At 55.6% G+C, this 23,571-nt stretch overlaps 3 protein-coding genes across 5 annotated transcripts; 2 read left to right on the top strand and 1 right to left on the bottom strand.

Moving 5' to 3' along the window:
• Positions 1-13: 13 nt before the first annotated feature.
• On the top strand, positions 14-2,251 carry C10H11orf68 (chromosome 10 C11orf68 homolog). Of its 3 annotated transcripts, none has more exons than XM_058689705.1 (2): positions 14-162; positions 854-2,251. In XM_058689705.1, the coding sequence occupies exons 1-2, from the start codon at positions 41-43 to the stop codon at positions 1,611-1,613; spliced, it is 882 nt and encodes a 293-aa protein (XP_058545688.1). In that variant the 5' UTR covers positions 14-40; the 3' UTR covers positions 1,614-2,251. The 3 variants fall into 3 exon arrangements, with proteins under 3 accessions (XP_058545688.1, XP_058545689.1, XP_058545690.1); XM_058689706.1 differs by having other exon boundaries at positions 16-162; positions 857-2,251; XM_058689707.1 differs by lacking the exon at positions 14-162 and adding an exon at positions 196-571.
• Positions 2,252-15,378: 13,127 nt separating this feature from the next.
• FOSL1 (FOS like 1, AP-1 transcription factor subunit) lies at positions 15,379-21,609 on the top strand. Its single transcript, XM_058689703.1, has 4 exons — positions 15,379-15,557; positions 17,847-18,047; positions 20,007-20,114; positions 20,537-21,609. Exons 1-4 carry the CDS (start codon positions 15,468-15,470, stop codon positions 20,957-20,959), a joined length of 822 nt encoding a protein of 273 aa, XP_058545686.1. The 5' UTR covers positions 15,379-15,467; the 3' UTR covers positions 20,960-21,609.
• Positions 21,610-22,217: 608 nt separating this feature from the next.
• CCDC85B (coiled-coil domain containing 85B) lies at positions 22,218-23,255 on the bottom strand. The gene has a single exon (XM_058689704.1). It carries the CDS (start codon positions 23,067-23,069, stop codon positions 22,461-22,463), a length of 609 nt encoding a protein of 202 aa, XP_058545687.1. The 5' UTR covers positions 23,070-23,255; the 3' UTR covers positions 22,218-22,460.
• Between the last annotated feature and the right edge of the window lie 316 nt (positions 23,256-23,571).

Genomic DNA, 23,571 nt, shown 5'->3' with positions numbered 1-23,571 from the left:
GCTTGTCTATAAAGTTGTTGTTGAGGCGGCGGGCGCTAAGATGGCGGCGGCGGCAGCCGTGGCGGGGGCGGGGCGCGGCGGCGGCGGCAGCGGCGCGGAGCCCCGGCAGGAGCGGAGCCGGGCGCGGGGCTGGAGCGGCGCCGAGCGCGGCGAAGGCCGGAGGTGACGGCGGGGCTGCGGGAGGGGGCAGGGCTGGGCGGGGGCGCGGCTCGGGCTGTGGGCGCTAATGGCGGCCGGCGCGGCGGGCCGGAGGCTGGCCCTCTCGTAGGCCCCTAACAAGCCTGCGTTCCTGTCCGGCCACCGCCCCGTTGGCCTTGGACCGGTCACTGCCCTTTCTGAGCATCACTGTGCTCGTCTTCAAGTGGGCCCGACGGTGCCCGCCTGAGAGGTCTGGCCCTACTGGGCCTGCCTCATGCTGCGTGAACGCGCGCTTCTTTGCTGCCCTCCGTTAGATCCCAGTGCTCGGGATTCCTACCGGTTACTGGCAGGACCCGGTGGTGTAGCCGGGCTGATTGCTCCCACACCTGAATTCACGTTTCGGCCCTGACACTCACGGCAGGTGTGACCTTGGGTAAGTCACTTCTCTCTGAGCTCCAGTTTTCTGAGCTGTAAGTCGGGGAGAGTGGTAACGACATTAGCAACAACCTTTTTGCAGCGCTGATTCCGCCTCAGGTGTTTACTTTCTCAACAGCTCTAGGAGACCGGAACGGTTATTGTCCACTGTAACGATGAGGCAACTGAGGACATTAGGTCTTGCCCAAGGCCACAGAGTTTTAGCTCATTGGCTGCACCTGCTAGGGTCCGGCAAGTTGTAGATCTGTCCTGGACCTGCCCTAACTGGGTTCCTTCACAGCAGGATGGAGCCTGGTGAAGAAATGGAGGAGGAAGACTCTCCAGGCGGCCGTGAGGATGGCTTCACCGCCGAGCACCTGGCCGCAGAGGCCATGGCAGCCGACATGGACCCCTGGCTGGTGTTTGATGCCCGCACCACACCTGCCGCTGAGCTGGATGCCTGGCTGGCCAAGTACCCACCATCCCAAGTTACTCGCTATGGGGACCCTGGCTCACCCAACTCCGAGCCCGTGGGCTGGATTGCAGCATACGGGCAGGGCTACGTCCCCAACTCGGGCGATGTGCAGGGCCTGCAGGCAGCCTGGGAGGTTCTGCAGACCAGCGGGCGGCCCGTCACACCGAGTACCCTGCGCCAGCTGGCCATCACCCATCATGTGCTCTCTGGCAAGTGGCTGATACACCTGGCACCTGGCTTCAAGCTGGACCATGCCTGGGCTGGCATTGCTCGGGCTGTGGTCGAGGGCCGGCTTCAGGTGGCCAAGGTGAGCCCACGGGCCAGGGAGGGTGGGCGCCAGGTCATCTGTGTTTACACGGATGACTTCACGGACCGCTTGGGTGTACTGGAGGCGGACGCGGCCATCCGCGCGGCGGGCATTAAGTGCCTGCTCACCTACAAGCCTGACGTCTACACCTACCTGGGCATCTATCGGGCCAACCGTTGGCACCTGTGCCCCACTCTCTATGAGAGTCGTTTCCAGCTGGGGGGCAGTGCCCGCGGCTCCCGTGTGCTGGACCGCGCCAACAATGTGGAACTGACCTAGTGTGGCCAAGTGGGGACGACCACCTTCTGCCCCCTCCCACACTCGGGATGGATCCTCCCGTCTTCCTCCTCTCTGTCCCAAAGAGTTTGAGCCCCCCAGCTCTGAGGACTAGGTCAACCGGGAACTGCCTGCATCTTCGAACCCTTTGAACACTTGCCCTCTGTTCAGGGCTGATTCGAGTCCCCACCAGCTGGAGGCTCTGGCTCCCTGAGGGCCAGACCCTCAGCCTCTCTGTTCACTGCTGCCCCCCCTCTGTCATACAGAACTGCAGGCTGGGTACAGATTTCCAGGAGGAGAGCCTTCCTTGGCCACCGTCATGTCCAGCTGTACCTCCGTCTCCTCCTGCATTCTGTCCTCCTCCTCCCTGACAAGAGAGAAAAATTAGCGCTTCCGGTCCCTCTTGGAGCCTTTGCAGTCCAGGGGGCCAAGGCCCTGCAGGCCTGAGCATGCTATTTTGTTGCGGGGAGAGGGTGATTGTATCCACTCAGCCCTTTGCAGAGAGAGGGGATGCCAGGGCCATGGACACGGGGCCGGCCCCTCCCTGCCATCTCCTGTAGCCTGCACCACCTTCCTTTCTTCCTTGGCTACCTTGACATGTGCCTGCTCCTGGCATTTCAATAAAACCCAGTTTGGGTCTGTGTCTTGAGTGTTTTTTAAAATGCTCTGTTGGTTGTTTCCCTGCTTTGGTTGCTGGAGAGAGGCAGGCCGGGAGAGATTGCCTCCCTGCCCTAACTGGGCACCCCTAACTGCCCCCAGTGATAAGATTCACCTCACTGCCAAGGCCGGGAACCTCTCTGAGAGCCTCTGCAAAGCCAGTCCTGCTTCTCCTCCGTCCCAAGGGTCAGAATCGGTTTCTTGGTGGTTTCCCATAAAGCTAAGGGCTTGACCCAGCCAAGTCTGAGGGACTGCTACTAGCCCACAGGGTGTATTTGTGCCGGTTAGAGAAAGGTATCCTCTTGGTCCTGGCAATTGTAGGTTAGGGCATATGGTCTCGGGAGCAGACAGAGGGCTAGATTTCAGCAGCCTCGGTTGAACATCCTTGAGCAGTGAACGACCTGCACAGCTGTAAGCTGTGGAAGCTTCCCCATTTATACTCCCTTCTCCCGCCCTGAGTGTCCTGGGCCACTGGGCAGTTTGCAGAGCACTTCCACGCGCATTGTACAATTCTCACAGCCCGTTGAGGAGGAAATGTTGGTCCCCTTGTGTGGTCAAGGAAACTGAGGCCAAGAGGGAAAAGGGGTTTTCTCGGGGTCACGTGGTGAGTCGAGCAGAGTCGGACTTGCGCCCTGGCCCCCGCCTCTTCCTCAGACGCTTGTCCAGGGCCCCGGCCACAGCGAGCTCTTCACAACCCACGAGGCACGTTCACTCTCATGATCTTGCCGGGCCGCCCCGCTCGGCCGAGGCTCCTGGAGCCTGGGAGCCTGGCCCCGGCCTCGGTTGGAAGCCAAGGTTTCTGGCAAGGGGCCCCTTGGGATGCTGCTCTCGTGCCGTGCCGGAGCTGACTCAGCCTTCGGCAGCCTCACCAAATTGGAATTTGGAGCAGGGGAGCGGAGATGCCACTGGGCTGACGGGGTGGAAGTGGGTGAGTCATGAGATGCTGGCTCAGCCCCCTCCCCAGCTTCCTCTTCACCCCAAGTTTCCCCAGGGTTGAGTCCCCCCCCCCCCCGCCCCCGCCTCAGCCCCAGCCCTGGGAAGTCCCAGAGCTGGGTGGTCTCCGATTTAGAGCCCACTGCCCTGCCCTCCTCAGACAAGCGGTGCTTTGCACTTGACCAAATTGGGCCGAGGCTTGCAGGGATCCCGGCCAGGCGCTCGTGGGTCTCACAAAGATGCCCGACTGGTATCTGCAGCACCTGATTCTTTTTTCCTAACTAAGCATTTCACACGCTCCTCCCTCTCCTCCAGCCTCCTGGCCCTGCCTTCGCCCTGTCCTCTCTCTCTCCTCTCTCTCTCTCCTCTCTCTCTCTCTCTCTCTCTCTCTCTCTCTCTCTCTCTCTCTCTCTCTCCTTCCCCCCCACTCTCCCACACACCACTGCAGCTTGCCTCCTCTGTTCCACTCCCTCCCAGTGACCCCCGCTACCCCCCTACAGAGCCCTGCAGAGCTGCCCAAGCCCCTCCCTTACTCAAAGTCCTTCCATGGTTCCCCCTGGCCTGCAATATAGAGTGCGCTCTCCTGAGGCACCCGTGACCTAGACCCCTGCCAAGCCCCAGCTTCCCTCAGGTGCCCCTTCCTGCCTGTGCTTACCCTACTGGAACCAACTGGCACGTCCTTCACCGCCTGGCATGCAGCCCTGGGCCTCAGGCCGTTCCTTCTGCTTGAACACCTGTCGTTCAGCAAGGGTTGAGAGGTTATTTATGTAATTGCTTGATGTCTGTCTCCCACAGGCCCAGAGTGTGGGGCTTAGCGAAAGCAGAAACAGTGTCTAAGTCTCAGCCCTGTCCCAAGAGCCTAACACTGTGCTTGGGCAGAGCAACCTCTCCGTAAATTAACTAAAATCCGAATCCAAATTTCAAAGCAAATGCGGCCCCTGTCGGTTCCTCTGGAGTCCTTTCATCCACTCTCTGCTTCACCCTTCTTGTTCCAGAAATCTGAGCTGTCTGTTGTTTTCTTGCATCCATGCTGGCCTTTCCCATTTTTGTGCCTTGCTCACGCTGTCACCTGCATTTGGTGTGCCTGAACTTCACCTGCTTTCCTGGCTGAACACACCTCAGACCTCCCAGCTCATCCTCTTGGATTTCTTCTTCCCCATTCATCGGCACCACAGGCTCCCGTCACACCCACCCACCTCTCATCTGTATGTCTGGGGCCCCTCAAGGACAGTGGCCACACTTGATCCCGCAGGGTATCTTCAGTGTCCAGCATAGGACCTGGCCTAGCACAAGTGCCAAATAAATGTTATTGAATAAACGAGCGATTGAATGAAGTCACTCTCTGTCTCTGGGCCTGTTTCTTCATTCTGTTCATCATGAGAGCCAGGCACCATGCTGAGTGTTTCCCTACGCCGTCTCATCGAAGTCTCACCTGGCTCTATCATTATTGCCATTTTTCAGAAGAGGAAACTGAGACCCAGAGACGTTCAGTAATTGGTTCCAGGTTGCAAAGCCATAAGTGTCAGAGCCAAGATTTGAACCCAGGTCGTGCAACTCCAGAGCACCTGATGCATTGCTGAGCCCCCACGATAGAAAGTGCTGATGTGGTGGGGGGCTACAAGTCCCAGCAAGGACTTAGGATCTGATTTGTAAAGCACACAAGTCGGGGCCTCACAACTGCTGGAGAGAGAGACTGGGCCAAGACTAAGATTCCCATTTTACTGGCAGAGAAACTGAGGCCCAGAGAGTACAGTGACTAAGCCTACTTGGGCAGGAAGGATCTCCCAGGCCTGTGGTAAGGACTGCTTCCCTACCAGGCCGGGGGCCCCCCAAGGCCCACCCCCTCAGGCTGACAGGGGATTCTGCCCTGTTTGGGGTAAGGAAGCAGCCCGGGCCCAGGGTGGGTCAGGCTGAGTAAATTTGGACAAGCCTCCGTGCTCAGCTCTCTTTTACAAAACCATGGGAAGGATGACAGAAGAGGACAAGGAGACTCCCCCTCCCCACCTCCCATTCACATGTCCCGTGAACCCCAAACCCCAGGGAGGAGGCTCGAGAGGGATTGGCCAGGGAATGGAGAGAATATCTACCGGACCCCTGATTTCAGCCGGGGCTAGGGGCTAAACCAGGGAAGACAGGAAATGGCTGAGTTGGGAGAAAGTTTCAGCCAGGGCTTTGGCGAGGTTTTGGGGATTTTCCCAGCAGGGCAACTGCACCCCTCTCCCGCCCTCTGGGAGGGGCCCTGGCAGGGACACAGCTGATTCATCCTGGGAGGGAAACTCCCCACTTCTCTGACGCGCATCCCCCAGACACTGAGGGGTAACCTGAGGGCACCCGGCCCAGAAACCCACTGAACCCATTTTCCCTTGATTATTGGCTTCCCAGCAGATCACGAAACCCCCCAGGCTGGAAAGACGGACGGACAGAGTCAGGCAGTGGGAATGATCTCAGAGACTAGAACCAAAGCAATGGCCGGACAAGGGATGTCTCTGACCCCCTCCCCTCACCCATTTTTTAGATGAGGCCACCGAGGCTCAGATAGTAAGAGCAAAGGGGCACAAAGACCTGCTCTGTACCAGGCACTGCTCCAAGCAGTTTGCATGCATTAGCTTTTTGGTCCTCGCAGCCCCTGTTTTACTGAGGAGGAAACTGCAGCCAAAAGAGGTAAAGTCACTCGGCCACAGTCAAGGCTAGAAACGCTCTGGCAGCCTCCACAACTCCCCAAAGTGCTTGTACACACCCCTGTGGCAGGGAGTTGTGTCCCTCGTCCCTGAGCAGCTCTGGCTCCCGGGACAGACATGTTACCCACTGGGCCCTAGCTCCTCCCAGGCTAAAAAGAGAAAGCTAGTCCCGCAAGAATAAAAAAAAAAAAAAAAAAATCAGCCAAACCCCCAGAGGCCAGAAGAGGGCAGAGAAGCATTCCCGCCAAAATTGTCCTCTCTAGGGCTTTGACTCCTTTCCAAACCCCAATCCTTTCCTCCCGAGTCACAGCCTCTGTTTCCGGTCTGCCAGCCTCACTCCCCGACGCCACACATTCAAACAGGAACACACAGGCACAGGAACACACGGGCGTGCTCACTGGGAGTCCAGCCTCCAGACCCTGTCCCTCGGCGAGGCACGCTGGGGTCCTGCCGGTGTTGGAGGGACCCTGAGAGCTGTGACGTTATGAGGCATGGCCAGCGGCCCTCCGCAGGCAAGCTCTGCCCTATCTGGCTCCCACTCACAGGCTACATGAGTCACCCCCTTGCCCCCCATGACTCAGTTTACATGGGTGCCCAGAGGACCTCCCAGCGAGGGTGGGGTGGCTTACTGGTCCAGCCCAGGCCCGCCAGCCTTTTATCCCAGGATGAGCGTTTCATCCCCGTCCTGGCCCAGAGCAGGAACTGGCACCCAAGAGCCCAGGGGTGGGGGTAAGCCTCAGGTCTGGGAGGGTAAGGAGGGCTCCAGAACTGGGTGACGAGCCCTAACTGCCCTGGGCTTCGGGCTACAGAGAGCGGGAGCGGCTCCAAGAAACGTCAGGAGAGAGGCTGAGTGGGCAGAGCCATCCGGGGCACTGGCAGCACAGCCCCTGATGCCCTCCATTCAGAGGAAGTTCCACAGGGCACAAAATATCGCAGCAAGAAAATGCTCACTAACACCTACTGAGCTTTTCTTGTACCACTCCCGCGCTAAGTGTCACCCACGCCATGTCTCATTTACTCCTCCAACAACCCTGGGAAGCGGGGACAATTGTTATATCATTTTGACAAACGAGGAGACTGAGGCATAGAAGTGTTAAGAGAACGGCCCGGGTCCCACCGTCAGAAAGTGGCTGAGCTGGGACTCGAACCCAAGCCATCTGACTCCAAAACTCATGTTGTTATCCCCTGCTGCTTCTCCAAGCTGTGCTGGTTGGAGCAGGGAGAGGAGCCCAGGGGTCTGCCCTGTGCCCCTCCCCCAGGTGGACCTCCACTGACATTTCTGGTTTCAGGGGTCGCAGTATGTAAATCACTCATCTGTAAGAAGAGAAAACTGAAGCTCCCAGAGGAAAAGGGACTGGCCTGAGGTTGCATCACAGATCAGAGATGCACTGTGGTTGCGGCCATGTCTCTGAGGCTCCCCAGGATGCCCTGGGCTGGAGAGGTGGCTGGTGGGAAAGGGAACCCCAGGACAAGAGCGGGGAGATGATGGCCTTGTCCCCGATTCCCCCTTAACCCAGCCCCTTTCCCTCTCTGCGGCCCCAGGGTCCTCACCTGCCTCATGGGGACAGGACTGCCATGGCAGCAGGGTGGCATGACCCTCAAAGGACAGCAGAGAGGACAGGCACCTGTGCATGCTCAATTGGCGTCTGGGGAATGGGGAGAGAGTGATACCCAGGCCCTGGAAACAGCAGCCCAGCAACCCCCCCCCCAACACACACACACACACACACACACACACACACACACACACACACACACCTCAACCTCTTCCTCGCCCAGGCCCCGCCATATGACTCCCCAGACCTCCAAAGCCTGGATGGCTGGGCCCAGAAGACCTTCCCACAAGGGACCCGGCTCCCTCTTCCCTAGACTCCAGCCTCAGCAAACTGAGCACAGGTTACTTCCCTGTTCAAACGCCACTCTGCACTCCCTTGTCCCCCAGCCCAAGTCAAGCTCTTCAGCCTGACACTGCAAGACCCGGGCTGAGGCCTCACTCCGTCCACCCCCAGGCCTTTTGGACCCACCGACTTCAACCCCGGGAATGTCTCCCCCCACCTCAAATACTCCTGTGCCAGGAAGGCTGCCCTCCTCCAGTGGGAAAGAATCCTTCCTTCCTGGGGGCTCCTGTAGCGCCCCCGGTGCCGCGCCTGTCCCCAGCATCGGCGACCTACTGCTTTCTTCAGTGTCTGACGACCTCTCTGAGCGCCTTGGGGCCAAGAGCAAGTCTTTGATCATCCTACCTTCTCCACAGCCGGCTGCATTCCACTTTGTGTTCCGTTAATTCAGGAGGATGGATATAGAAACCGGTCCATCACGCAATGGGATCGGACTCAGCAATCAAAAGGAGTGAACTAGCGCTCCGCACATCTGGAAGAGTCTCACAGACATAATGGTGAGAGACAGAAGGCGGACACAAAAGAACACACGCCGTGTGATTCCATTGATGTGAAGTTCCAGAAGGGGCAGAACCGATCTATGGCAATAGAACTGAGACTGAGTGACTTCCTGGGTTGACCGCAAAAGGGCAGGAGGGAACTTGCTGGGCGGAGGGAAATGTTCTGTAACTTGATTGGAACGTCGCTCACAGGTGTGTGAAATGGTCAAACACCTGGCCCATAAATTGGATTGAATGTTAAATATACCTCAACGAAGTAGGTATTTGTTTTAGGTTTATTTACTTCTTTTGAGACAGAGTGCAAACAAGGGAGGCGGGGAGAGAGAGAGAGAATCCCAAGCAGGCTCAGTGCAGAGCCCTATGCAGGGCTCGAACTCACAAACCACTGTGAGATCATGACCTGAGCCAAAATCAAGAGTCGGACACTTAAACCGACTCAGCCACCCAGGCACCCCAGATATTTTTCTTCTTATGAAGCAGAGCCACATGTACTCAGTGGAAGGATCTCCAAGATATAAGAAAAAAAAAAAAAAAAAAAAAACAAAGAGAAAACAGGACGTAGCGCAGGCTACCTTCTAGGTAAAAAGATACGCAAGAAACTGGTCACACTATGGAGTGTAGTTTTCACTGTATACCCTTGTGCAGCTTCTGGAGCTTGAAGCATGTTAATGCATTACCTGGTAGAAAAAGAAAGGCAATGAAAAATTTAAAAATAGAAGGCAAAGTAAAAAATAAAGATCATGTTTTAAATTTTTTTAACGTTTATTTATTTTTGAGAGAGAGAGAGAGAGAGAGAGAGAGAGAGAGAGAGAGAGAGAGAATCCCAAGCAGGCTCCGTGCTGTCAGCACGGATGGCGGAGCTCCATCTCACGACGGTGAGATCATGACCTGAGCCAAAATCAAGGGTGGGATGTTTCACCAACTGAGCCACTCAGGTGCCCCAAAATGCTCAGAATTTAAAAGATTCCCTCAGGCTGCCAGGTGGGAAATGGACAGGAAAGAGCCAAGCCAGCGGCCGTGGACAGCGTCCAGGAGAGAGAGGATGGGACCAGGACCGAGGGAAAGAAATGTTTGTTGAAGCGAACTAAAATGTCACCTCCAGCTGTGGGGCAGCCAGAACTCTTACCCACTGCTGGTGGCATGTAAAAGGGCACAACTCCTTTGAAGGACTGTTGGAGAAAATCAGAACTTGGGCGCTTATTCAGGGGAAATGAGTGCAATTGGCCACCAAAGGGTATATCCATTTATACCAAGGTCAAGAACAGACAAAAATCATCAGTGATGAAAGAAGTCAGGAGAATGGCACCCATGGGTGGGGAGTGGTGACTGAGAAGGACACAGGGAGCTTGTGAGCTGCTAGAAACGTCCTGGATCAGCGCAGTAGCTACATGGGTTTACATACATGTAACAAGTCATTGAGCTGAACATGTTGGATCAATGCACTTCACTAGATGTGTCTTAAACCTCAATTAAGTCAACAAACTAAATACAAGAATGAAAATTATAAAACAGAAGAAAACATAGGGGTAAACATCCATGACCTGAAGTTTGGCGGTGGATTCTTAGATTTGACGCTGGAAGAATGGGCAACAAAAGAAAAAACCCGAGAAATTGGACTTCATAAAAATTTTTAAATCTTTTGTGCATCAAAGGACGTTATGAAGAAGGGGTAACGACAACCTACAGAATGGGAGAAGATATCTGCAAATCCTATCTTTGATAAGGGTTTGGGAGCCAGAATATATAAAGAACTCATATAATTCAACCACACACACACACACACACACACACACACACAAAACATCAATTCAGTTAAAAACGGGCGAAGAATGGGGCGCCTGGGTGGCTCAGTCGGTTGAGCGTCCAACTTCAGCTCAGGTCATGGTGTCGTGATCTGTGAGTTCGAGCCCTGCGTCGGGCTCTGTGCTGACAGCTCGGAGCCTGGAACCAGCTTCAGATTCTGTGTCTCCCTCTCTCTCTGCCCCTCCCCCATTCATGCTCTGTCTCTGTCTCAAAAATAAATAAACATTAAAAAAAATTAAAAAATTTTTCCTTTAAAAAAACAAATAAGAGGGGCGCCTGGGTGGCGCAGTCGGTTAAGCGTCCGACTTCAGCCAGGTCACGATCTCGCGGTCCGTGAGTTCGAGCCCCGTGTCAGGCTCTGGGCCGATGGCTCGGAGCCTGGAGCCTGTTTCCGATTCTGTGTCTCCCTCTCTCTCTGCCCCTCCCCCGTTCATGCTCTGTCTCTCTCTGTCCCAAAAATAAATAAAAAACGTTGAAAAAAAAATTTTTAAATAAATAAATAAATAAATAAGAAAAATAAGTAAAACATTAAAAAAATTTTTTTAAAACGGGCAAAGAACTTGAATTTTGTCCCCAAAATATATACAAATAGCCAACAAGCACATGAAAAGAGTTTACTGATCATTAAGGAACATGACCAGTTATTAAGGAAGTGAAAATTAAAACACGTCACACTCTCTAGGATGTCTTTCATTTCAAAAACAGAAATAATAAGCACTGGAAAGGATGTGGAGAAATTATAACCCTTATACACTGCTAGTAGGAACGTAAAATGGCACAACCACTTTGTAAAAACAGTCTGGTAGTTTCTCACAAGGTTAAATAGAGACTTGCTATAACACCCAGAAATTCTACTCTTAGATACATACCCAAGATAAATAGAAATATATGTCCACACAAAAACTTGCACACAAATGTCTGAGAAACATTCCAATGTCCATCAACTGATGAATAAATAAATTGTGGTATATCCATACAATAGAATATTATTCGGCAGTAAAAAGGACCTGAGTATCAATACATGCTATAACACAAATGAGCCTGGAAAACATCGTGGTAAGTGAAAAGAAACCAGACACAGAAGACCACGGACTGCAGGATTCCACATATATGAAATGTGCAAAATGGGAAAATCCATAGAGACAGAAAGAAGGTGTGGTTCCCAGGAGATGGGACTGGGAGTGATTTCTTCATGGGAATGGGGTGATTTTCTGGGATAATAAAAAAAAAAGAAAAAAAGTCTGGGAAACTAGAGGGAAGTAGTGATTGCACAACATTGTGAATTCACAAAATTCTATTGAACTCTACACTTTAAAATGGTTTAACTGTGGGGCGCCTGGCTGGCTCAGTCGGTGGAGGGTGCAGCCCTTGAATCTCAGGGTTGTGCGTTAGAGACCCACGTTGGGTATAGAAATTACTTAAAAAAATTAAATTCTTGGGGCGTCTAGGTGGCTCAGTTGGTTAAGTGTTGGACTTTGGCTCAGATCATGATCTCGCAGTTCCTGAGTTTGAGCCCGAGTCAGGCTCTGTGCTGGCAGATCAGTGCCTGGAACATGCTTCACATTTCTGTCTCCGTCTCTCTCTGCCCCTCCCCTGCTCGCACTCTGTCTCTCTCTCTCAAAAATAAATAAACATTAAAAGAAATAATAAAATAAAATAAACCAGTGCTTTCTCAAATATGTACAAAAATTAAAATATATAAAAAATTTAAAAATTAGGGGCACCTGGGTGGCTCAGTCAGTTAAGCATGTGACTTCGGCTCAGATCATGATCTCACGGCTTGTGGGTTCGAGCCCCGGGTCGGGCTCTGTGCTGACAGCTCAGAGCCTGGAGCCTGCTTCAGGTTCTTTGTTTCCCTCTCTCTCTGCCCCTCCTCCACTCTTTCTCTCTCTCTCTTTCTCTCTCTCTCTCTCAAAAATAAATAAACATTAAATTTTTTTGATTTTAAAAATTACAGTCTCTTAAAAAATAAAAAAGTTAAATTGGTGAACTGTATGTTATGTAAATTTCAACCTCATTTTAAAAATAAATACTTTGAGGCACCTGGGTGGCTCAGTCCATTCAGTGTCAGACTTTGGCTCAGGTCATGATGTCACAGCTTGTGGGTTCGAGCCCCGTGTCGGTCTCTGTGCTGACAGCTCAGAGCCTGGAGCCTGCTTTGGATTCTGTGTCCCCCTCTATCACTGTCCCTCCCTCGCTCACGCTCTCTCTCTGTCTCTCAAAAATAAATAATAAATCAATGAATAAATGCATAAATAAAAATTAACTTTGATTTAAAAAAGCGAGTGAAAAAATGAAATGCATCAACATCACCTCCAGTGTCCTGGGGGCACTGACAGAACGTGTTGGGTGCAAAGCACACCATCGATCGCCTCTTTTTGCTTTCCTGCAGCCCCAGGAGGTGGACATTCTCCGGGGCTCAGAGAGGGAAGTGACCCAGCCAGGCTCACACAGGCTGCCAAGGGACAATGCCCTGGTTCCTCAGACCTCTGGACCCCCAGACTCTTGCAATCACAGTGGCCCTTTGGGATTCTTGCCAGGCCTCCCTGGGTGGGAGCTGGTGAGGTCAGGGGCCAGGAACGTTTCTGCAGCCACGAAGCAGGAGTTGGTGACTGAGGAGCTTGGAATGTGCCTGTCTCTGAAAGGGCCTCCTTGTGGCTCCACCAACGGTTAGAGCAGGAAGGGACTTTCAGAACCATGTAATCACACACATACGCGCACACACATGCACACATTTGAGACCTGAGCCCCTGCTCAGTCGCTGCCCCAGGATGCTGGGGGAGTGGGACAGGGTGGTGTTTCTGGATCAGGCGGATGCAGGGATGCAGTCAAGGCTGACCTGTGTCATCCTCGAACGTGCCACCACCTGGCCGCCTTCGGCACCTTGACCCCTCCAACTTGGGCTCAGCCCAAGAGTGCGCATGTCAGCGCGTGCGCCTGCACGATTGCCTTAGCGTGTGATCAGAACCCCAAGGGCTCCCACCTCCGGAGCTTTTTATTAACATGTGTATTTATTTTGGCTACTGGTCAAGTTCTTACTATATGCTGTGCCACACGTGTGATATTATTTCATTTCTATTCTCTAACGACCCTGAGCTGTAATTATCATTACGTTTCCATTTTACAGACGAGGGCACAGAGGCGCCGAGACATCGTGTGCCTCACCTAGGCTGGCGAGCCGCCTACCCAGAATTCCAGGATTCAAACTCCAGGACCCAGAGTTGTCTGATTCCAGCATGCGTGTTCTTGTCCATGGATCACACTGCCTCAAAAACCTCTCTCCCTCTCCCCTCCCCCACCCTACACATCTCTAGTTCTAATTCTGGTGAACCGATGTTGGTTTCTTTTCTTTTTAGAGAAGGACAAGCATGGAGTCGAACAAGGCAAGGGAGAGGCAGCGGGCTGAGTGCACAGCACGTTATAGCTCACAAAGCACTTTCACATTTATGATCTCATTTGATCCTGCGGGAACCCCAGGAGGTCAGCACGAGGCTCAGTTGTTCCCACTGGGCCCGGGACTCACAGGGAAGTGACCCACCCAGGGTCACGGAGACAGAAAATGGTAACTCTGGCACCGGAAGCCCAGGCCCAAGCTGGCCTTCTGTCCCTGAGTCCCGAGTGCCCCCACAGACACCTGGCCCAAGGAAGACGGCCCGGGAACCCGCTTCCCTGGAATCTTCCTTCCCTGAGAACAAAACTCGAGCGCATCAAATGGGGGTAGCAGTGGACAGCAGGAGAGCCCAGCTGTCTTTCTGTAGTTGTGTGACACTGGTAGCCCCTTACTCTCTCTAGGCCTTAGTTTTCCCATCTGCACAGTGGGAGGAAACAGAGAAGCTTTGGGGTGGTCCTCTCAGCACAGACCTTCTGCACCCGTGAAAACGCGTCCGTGAGCCTTTGAGAGAGCTCGTCTGAGCCTGGAGCTCCCACAGCCCTGGTTTGGCAACCTGCGTCAACCACTCGATCAGTGATATTAAGTGCTTCATTTCTTTTTTGTTTTAAATGTTCATTTCTTTTTGAGAGAGAGAGAGAGGTGTGCGTGAGCGAGCGGGGGAGGGGCAGAGAGAGAATTTCAAGCAGGCTCTGCACTGTTAGCGCAGAGCCCAGTGTGGGGCTCGAACTCACGGACCGTGAGATCATGACCTGACTGAAGTCGGCTGCTTAAGCAACTGAGCCACCCAGGCGCCCCAAGCAGTGATAGTATTTAAACAAGATGGCACTGGGGTGCCCGGATGGCTCAGTCAGTTGGGCTTACGACTTAAGCTCAGGTCATGATCTCACGGTTCACGGGTTTGAGCTCTGCATTGGGCTCTGTGCGGACAGCTTGGAGCCAGGACCCTGCTTCCGGTTGTGTCTCCCTCTCTTCCCCTCCCCAGCGCATGCTCTGTCTCTCTCTATCTCAAAACCAAATAAACATTAAACATTTTTTAACAAAAATTTAAAAAATGAAAGAAGATGGTATTTGTCAGACCACTGGATAACCGGGGCCCCCCGCAGCCTCTCGCCGTTTAGAGAAGCTCTGAATTAAAACTTGCTCTAACTTCGGAAATTATCCTACCAGTGGCACGATTCTATGGCATTGTTTTTGTGGGCAGCTCAAACCACGAACTTGCTCGTTGTAAGCGTTTGAAGTATATCGCCCTTTCGGTAACCCTGCTCTGTCGTTTATCCACTTTTTAGTGTGCCTGAACCTTAAAACAAGGCCAGCAGAAGCGCCTCGGGCCACCACCGTGAAGCCTGGGACGGCAGTAGCAACGGTCCCTGGCATGAAATAAGCACCCGGTAAGTAAACCCGTAGCAACAATCACATGAATAACCCCCTTTACTGTCTCCCGGCCCCTTTCTCATTCTTCACCCCGACCTCCCACGCGCTGCAAGGTAGCTACGTGATGGTTTCGCCCCATCTGACGGAGGCAAAAACTGAGGCCAGCCCGGGCTTCGCGGCGCGGGCGGCGGGGAGGGCGACGGCGGGCCCGAGGCGGCGGCCCCGGGGGCGGGGCGCCCAGCTGCTCGCAGGTGCGTCAATCCGCGGGGGAATCCTCGGCTCCACCTGGGCGCGGCGAGGAAACCGCACCATGTATGGGCAACTACGTCAGAGAGGGCGGGCCCGCCGCTGCCGCGGGGGACGCCAGGTCCGTCCCTTTCCCCGCACGAAAAGGCGGCCACCGGACGGTAGGAGGCGTCGAAAAGTTCGGGGCGGGCTGGCAAAAGGCGGGGCGTCTGGAGAGGTGGAGCCCCGAGGTGTCCAGCGCCGGAGAAACGCCCGCCCCCCCCTCCCAACTGAAGTGGTTCAGCCCGAGCCCTTTTCATTCATAAAAGAAAAGACTCCGCGAGGAGCAAGTGAGTCAGAACCGAAGCCGCCGACGCGGACCCCACAGAGCAGCCAGCCAGGGCATGTTCCGAGACTTCGGGGAACCCGGACCGAGCTCCGGGGCCGGCGGTGCGTACGGCGGCCCGGCGCAGCCCCCCACTTCAGGCCAGCAGGTGAGAGGGACCCGACGCTGGGGGATCCCGGGTGGACAGCGCCTGGGACGCTGCGGTCGGCTCCTGCACACTCTGGGATTGGGACCGGGAACGGGAGTAGGGACTGGATCTGGGGCCGTGGCTGTGGCTGTGGCTGTGGCCGTGGCCGTGGCCGCGGATGCTGCCCTGCCCGTTCTCCGCGGTCTAGAGGCACATTTCCCCCCTCAAGCCCAGGGGAACGCGCGCGGTGGGCGCAACAAAGATCTACGAACGTCCCCTCTGTCGCTCACCCCTTTTCCTCCGCTGTCTGCTATCTGTCCCTCCGTCTCTGTTACCTTCCAACTTTTCTCCCGTCCACGCTTAATTTTGTCCTGTCTGCGCCAGAAGGGCGCCCCTTAGTCCGGGATTGGTCCCACCTCGGACTGGATCAGAGGGTCTGATCCATCTCGGACTAAATTCCTGGGAGGCCGAGATGTTCCCACACAGGAGGGAGGCGGGATCCGCCGGCAGGCTAACTCCGACAGACTGGGAATCCTCAGCACTGTCCGTGACCGTCTGTGTGTCTGTCCGTTTGTCTGTCCCTCTCTCCCCCGTCGCCAAGTCCCTATCCCCTTCTTGACGCAGTGGAATCCGTCGGGCTCCGGGAGACTGGTTTTTGACCCCTTTACAAGTTGGGGCCCCATGGAGACTGCGGGATGCCGGGACGTGCGCGGGGTCATGCAGCGGACAACTCCCGCGCCCCTCGACTCCCGGCACCAAACGGCGCCCGCTGCAGGCTGGGGGGACATGGGTGGCCGCAGGTGCCCATTTCCTGTCGGCGGGCAGCGCGCACGTGTCGCTCGGCGTCCGTTCCGCCGAGTCACAGCGGCCGAGTCACGGTGGCTGACTCACCCGGGGCGCCCCTCCCTTCCTGGCCCGGAGCGGCCCCGGCCCGGACAACCTCGGGAGAGAGAGATGCCGCCGGCGGTACCTCGGTCCCGGAACTGGGGTCCCTGGGCCACTGGGCCCGCAGAGCTGGGCCGGGGACATCGCTGTCTGGACTTGCCTGGGCTTGTGGCGCGCTTCCCGGAGGACCGGGCACCCACACCCAGAGCCCAGCCCCAGGGCTTGAACCCAGTTCTCCTCCCCAAACACTGAGCCCCCATCTCAACCCCTTCCTCAGATTTCTGGCGGAAAGAAAATCTTGGCGGGTAATACAGGCAGAGCAAACAGTGCAGCCAGAACAGCGGTTTCTACCTCATTTACCGTATTTCACAGAATCTAAGATTTCATTGGTTTAAAAACCCATTATTTTGTGCCACTAAATTTTTCTAAAGTTGCCATTGAACTATGATTTCAGAGCTACTAAAGGGCATTTCTTAGCATCAATGAGATGTCATAATCCTCACCTAGGACAATATTAAAAGACAAGGAGGGGCACCTAGGTGGCTCAGTCGGTTAGGCGGCCGACTTCAGATCAGGTCATGATCTCACACTTCATGAGTTCGAGCCCCGTGTCGGGCTCTGTGCTGACAGCTCAGAGCCTGGAACCTGCTTTGCATTCTGTGTCTCCCTCTTTCTCTGCCCCTCCCCCGCTCACACTCTGTCTCTCTCACTCTTAAAAAAATGAATGTTTTTTTAAAAAAAATAAAAAAAAACAAAACAAGGAAACTAATGTACATTGAAGTTCCATGACTTGCCCAGAGGCTTGGCCAGTAAGTGGCTGAGCTAAGGAGCTAGCTGGGTCAGCCTAAACCCAGGGTAGTGGTTCTTGCCCACCACAGCCCCTGTTCATTGGGCACCTACCTGCCACTTACCAGGCTCTGTCACACACATTCTTTCATCTGACTCTCACAGCCACCCTTGGAGATAGGAGCCGGAATAATCCCCTTTGTGCAGATGAGACTCAGGCAGGGTACAGGAGTAGTTAAGAGCCTGACTGCCTGGGTCCAAACTCTACTTCCCACTTGCCGGCTGTGTGTCTGTGGACGACTGTTTTCCTGTCTGAAAATGAAGACGCTGTTGTGCAAATTATGACTCAGTATTGGTAAAGTGGTTGGGACTGTGCCTAGAATTCGTACTTTATTATAAGTATTAGTTCTGATGGGGAAATGAAGGCACAGCAAGGTTACGAGACCTGCCCCAAGTCACACAGCTCGTGAGCAGGGATGTATCGCCAAGTTAGTCTCTCTGGCTGCCCAGTTGTGCTCTTTCTGGGCTCCCAGAACCGGCAGCTGCATCGAGGGTAGATGGCAGTGTGGTTTCTGCCCAGCGGAAGCCCCTCAGACCACAGAGACCTCATCCTTGGCCCCTCCGTTTCTCGCCCCTCAGAAGTTCCACCTCGTGCCAAGCATCAATGCCGTGAGTGGCAGCCAGGAACTGCAGTGGATGGTACAGCCTCACTTCCTGGGACCCAGCAGCAGCTATCCCAGGCCCCTGGCCTACCCCCAGTACAGCCCCCCCCAGCCCCGGCCGGGAGTCATCAGGGCCCTAGGGCCACCTCCAGGGGTCCGTCGCAGGCCCTGTGAGCAGGTAAGTAGCAGAGGCATTGTGGTGCTGGCTCTGATGCCTACCGGGCTGCTGAGGCGCAGAGGGCAAGTTCCTCCTTAAAAGAACACAGGCGGAGGCAGGTGGGTAGGGCCGCTGGTGACTATTGGCCAAGGCAGAAAGCGACAGGAGGCCCTGGGGTGATCCAGCAGAGGGCAGAGGTCACCCCTAGATCACGGAAAGCTTTCTGGAACTGGAGGTACGGTAGTGTAGAAGGATGGGTAGAATTTGCATGGGTTGAGATGAAGAAAAAGACATTCCCGGTGGAGAGGAAGGGAGGAGCAAGAATGGAGGTAGAGGTGAGAATGTGTAAGGGGTACGTGTGGAAAGGTGTGTGGACAGTAGAGGGGCTCCACCTGCTGACGTATATGGAGAGGCTGAGCTAATGAGTCAGTGTAGCTGGGGAGAGAATGGAAAGAGAGGGTTCTCTACAGCTACTCTCTGGGTTTCAGGTTCCCCATCCTACTTAATCCTTACAAAAAGCCTCTGGGGAATGCACTCCGGTGTTCTCCAATCTATCACTAGGGAAATGAAGGCACAACAGAGGTAGTCACTTGCCCCAAATCCCACAAGTAGTGAGTAATGAGACAGGTCTTTTCAATTCTAAAGTCAGATCCTAACCATCAAGCCACACTGTCTCATCCAGAGCTAACAGAGGCTTGAAGCAGAGTGAGCTGGGAACTCTCGGCTCCCCAACCAGGGTTCCTGCCTTTACACTGCTAAGAAAGTCTTTACCAAAATAAATAAGAGAGGGTTATTTATTTGTTTGTTTGTTTGTTTGTTTATTATTTGTGAGAGAATGAGTGGGTAAGGAGCAGAGAGAGGGGTGGGGAAAGAGAGGATCCCAAGCGGGCTCTGTGCTGACAGCAGAGATCCGGATGGAGGGCTCGAACTGGTGAGATCCTGACCTGAGCCAAAGCTGGACGCCTCAACCGAATGAGTCACCCAGGCGCCCCAGAGACAGAGGGTCTTTGAAGGGAGTGGCCCATTAAAGAGCTTGCCCTGACAGCAGGGTAGAAGATGAGGAGAGAGGTCAGGATCTTGGGAAAGATGTGCAATTAGACAGGGGTGGTTTTCCCAGAAACAGCATGGTTGCCCTTTGTGACCAACTGGAGAAGAAGACCGTGCTGGGCCCCAGAGGCAGGCTGCTGGACTTCCCTCCTTCAGTCTGGTCCTGAGGGTGGCTCCTTGTTCCTGAGTCCTCCTAGACTGGGGCTGTAGGCTCCCCTTTTGGGGGAGGTGGTCTTCATCTGTGGGCCTCTCAACTTTATGTTGAATAAAGTGAGTGGATTTTCATTTCAGCTCTGGGACCATAAACGAGTTATTCATCGTCTCTGGGCTTTAGTTCCTTACATGGGAAGTTGGGTTCAGAATCTGTGTGAAGCTCTTAGCTTGTATGTAATAGGCTCCCAATAAATAATTTACTCAGCGGCAACACTCATTAACCCCTCCTAGTGCTTACAGCCCCTGGGGAAGAGCACGCTTGGTTATCAAGAGACTGAAAAGGATGAGGGTCTTTCGAAAAAGAGAGGCTGGGTCCCAGGGGCTCAGAGGAAGAAAGGCCACTTCTGGCCAGGGAATGAGAGAAGGCTTCCTGGAGGCGGGGGTATCTCAGTGGAGTCCTGAGAGATGGGGGAGGAGGTTGAAGGTTTGTGGCGTGTGTGCGTGTGTGGGGGGAGCATTCTGAGAGGGTAATCAGAGGAGGCAAAAGCTGGGTGCGAGGAGGAAGTGTGATTAATTCAAAGTTACTAAAGCGTGAATGCGGGGAACGGGTCGCCGTGCAGTGGTCCCTGAAGCGCAGCCTGGGGGCGCCCCACGCTGCTATGTCCTCCGCTAGGGTCCCAGCACTGGGCCACCTCAAGAGGCGAGTGCCGGGCAAGCCAGTGGCCCAGGGTCTACCTCACTGATCCTTTTACCCCATCCCCGACCCCACCCCCACCCCAGATCAGCCCGGAGGAGGAGGAGCGCCGTCGAGTGAGGCGCGAGAGGAATAAGCTGGCCGCGGCCAAGTGCAGGAACCGGAGGAAGGAACTGACCGACTTCCTGCAGGCGGTGAGCACTGGCTGGTGCGGAGGGAGTCGAGGCCCGGGCCCACCGAACCTCAGAGGGGCGCGGCTCCCCCGAGCCTGCCCGGCCCCAGGGGGCGCCGGTGTATGAAGTTCCCCCCCCCCCCCCAGCACCCCGTCGGAAACAACAATGACGAAAAAGCGATTAAAAATTAGTTACAGCGCGTCTCACTCCAGCAGAGCAGAAGAGTTAAAGCTTCGGTCAACGATCTCCTAAAAAAAAAAAAAAATGCTCCCGGGCCTGATGGGAGTCGTGCCGGATTTCTCCCAAGGCCTCATGGGAGTTGTAGTCCAGACTCGCTGGAGACCCAGCCCCGTAACCTCCCCCTCCCCCCAGTTACCACCACCTCCCCGAGGCTACGCGGTATTCCGCCCTCCTTTTCTAACTCCTCTTCCAACCCTCTACAGGAGACTGACAAACTGGAGGACGAGAAATCTGGTCTGCAGCGAGAGATTGAGGAGCTGCAGAAGCAGAAGGAGCGTCTGGAGCTGGTGCTCGAAGCCCACCGTCCCATCTGCAAAATCCCGGAGGGGGCCACGGAGAGGGACACTGGCGACACAGGCGGTACCAGCGGCACCAGCAGCCCACCACCAGCCCCCTCCCGCCCTGTACCATGTATCTCTCTTTCCTCGGGGCCTGTGCTTGAACCTGAAGCATTGCACACCCCCACGCTCATGACCACACCCTCCCTGACTCCTTTCACCCCTAGCCCTGTCTTCACCTACCCCAGCACCCCTGAGCCCTGTGCCTCAGCCCATCGCAGGAGTAGCAGCAGCAGCGGGGACCCATCCTCCGACCCTCTGGGCTCTCCCACCCTCCTTGCCTTATGAGGCAAACTAGCATCCCTACCCACGGGTGCCACCCTAGCCAATGCCTTCCCACCCACTGGTCCAGCTGGTCTGGACCGTATCCCATGCCCAAGCCCAGCAGGTTCTTCTCCATGCCTCCAGATGAGACTGAGCATATTTTGCTTCCTAGTAGAGCCAGCTTGGGGCCACCAACGCTGCCCACGGTTTTTCTAGAGCTGGCTTCTCTAGCAATTTGCACTAAATCAGAGACAAAAGATTTCCTATTTGTTCGCGAGAACTCCTGGCAGCCCAAAAGGACTTTGTGACTCCCTAGAGGTCCTCTAGAGCCCTAACTCCCTCCAGACCACACCTACAGTCTTCATCACCCTCTTCCTGTGATCCACCCAATCCTACTCTGACAGGTGATACTCTACCAGCCTAGAACACTAACTCACCTAGCCCCACACTGCCAGCAGCACCAAGTGATTGAACCAGGGCATTCTGCTGGCCCCTCCTGAATGGCAGGAGGGTGTCAGAGGCTTCTGTGATGAGCTGACCTGCAGCCCCCAGCTCTGAGAAGACTTTAGCTCCAGGGAATCCAAGCCTCCACAACGAAGGCAGCTGCTATTTATTTTCCTACAGAGAGTATTTTTATACAAACCTGCCAAAATGGAATAAAAGGCTTGAAGCTCTGGCCTGGTCTCATTGAACCCAGAGGCTAAAGGGAGAATATTTGAAATCAAAAGCCCTAGGCTCCAGTCTCAGCTCCACGGACTTACTGCATGACTTTGGACAAACTATTTGATATTTCTAGACCTCAATTGTCTTACCTGACAAAAGAGGTTACATCTGCTCTGCCTCATCTCCAGCATTGAGAGGAGGAACAGAGTGCTGCTGTTGGGTGCAAGCCAAAGGATTATCATCTTCCTCCGGATGCGGGCCCACAGCGCTCCTGCGTGTGCCACAGGAGGGCGCTCTTATGCCCCTTCCAGCCTCAGGGGAGGTCGCTGAGTGGGTTCTAGGCCCCCAACACCTGCTTCCTGCCCCATTGTCTTGAACAGGAAGGAGCCGGGAAGGGAGCTGGAGCCACTTCAGGGGCCAGAATACGGCCTGTTCCGAGGCCTGATGGGGGGAGCCAGTGGTTTACCACGGTCCCACATCCCGTCCCAGGCTTGAGGTAGCGAGGGTCGGCCACGTTAGTTCTGCAGCCCCTCCGGATGGGAATGGTACCCCGTCTCAACGTCCCCGCCCTCGTCCCCACCACGGCGAGTCCCAAAGAGACGCTGCCCAGGCCAAGGGCTCTGCTTCCGTTCCAGTTTATTAGCCCCCACCCCGTCCCCGGCAAGTCCCTTCTCTCCAGCATCCAGTTCCCCTGCCGCCACACCAGCGAGAGCAAGGGGCCCTCCTCAGTGCCAGAGTTTCCAAATCCATGCCAGCGGCCCGTCGTGCGAGGGGGGACGGCGTCTAGGTCCCGAGGTCCACCGCAGTCCCTGCGCTTTGGGAAGCAATCTGGTCGGGCGTCGACAAGAAGGAAGCTGAGCCCTCAGTCATCTGGGGAGCAGGCCAGGGGCAATTGGTCGGGACTACCCACGCTGCCCGTGCTGGAGCTTCCATCGCCCAGGTCGCGGGGCCCGCAGGGGGGCAAAGCGAGCTCGGGTGTCGGCCCGGCGCTTGAGCCCCCCGCGCCGCCGGGGCCGCTCCGGGGGCCCCACTCCTCGCCCAGAGCCAGGCAGAGCTCCTTAAGCGCCAGGTTCTCCCGCAGCAGCTCCTCCTGGCGGCCCTCCAGCTCGGCCAGCTTCTGCCAACAACCGCCCAAGTCCTCGCGCACCGCTCGGGATGCTTGGGTCCCGAAGAGCTGCCACTGGCGCGCGGCACGCCGCCCGCGCTGGCGCTCCGAGTCCAGGAAGCAGCAGAGGTCGCGCAGCTCGCGGTTTTCGGCCTGTAAGCGCCGGTTAAGCTGCTTGAGCTCGCGGATCTCGCCCAGGTGACCCTGCAACTGCCGATTCACCTCCTGCATGAGGCGGCCGCGCTGCACCAGAGCCGCCAGGCGCGCCGCCTCCTCCCGTCGCAGGCGCCGCACCAGCTCCTCTTTGCCCAGCGCCGCCATCTCCTCGTCCGTCAGCTCCTCCAGGCCGCCCGCCTCGGCCTCCATGGCTGCTCAGGCCTCTGGAGCATCGCCTGCCCGCCGCCGCGGCCCAGGAGCCCCACGTCCAGCCCGGCGCGCTGGGGCTTGAGCTCCGGCTCCGCGGGCGGCAGGCTGTGGTCGGGCAAGCGTAGGCTGCACCAGCCGCCCAGGGGTGGGCACGCGGCGGGGCGCGCGCCGGGGCGGGGTCGTGTGACGTAAAGGAAGGACAGCCAATCCAGGAAGCCTCCCCGGAAAGGGGCGGGACTTGACCGCAGAATAGACAGAAAGAGAGAGGGAGACCCTTCTCTGCCCCTTCCGGACCGCGGAACGACTGACCCTCGTGGACACTGGGTCCCAGCGCCACCACCTTCCCCGACAGTCACCCCCAAACTAGGCGCTTTGTACCTCCCACTTCCAAACCTCCTCAAGCCCTAGCCTAGGCCTCTCGGCTCCTTCTCAGGAACCAAGACTCCGGCATGGGCCGTTGACTCTCGTGTCCACCTCCCGACAGAACCCAGAAGGATCTCGT

The sequence above is a fragment of the Neofelis nebulosa genome, chromosome 10 (genome assembly GCF_028018385.1).
Source record: "Neofelis nebulosa isolate mNeoNeb1 chromosome 10, mNeoNeb1.pri, whole genome shotgun sequence".
Classification (NCBI taxonomy): Eukaryota; Metazoa; Chordata; class Mammalia; order Carnivora; family Felidae; genus Neofelis; species Neofelis nebulosa.
This window is presented reverse-complemented; position numbering and strand designations above follow the sequence as displayed.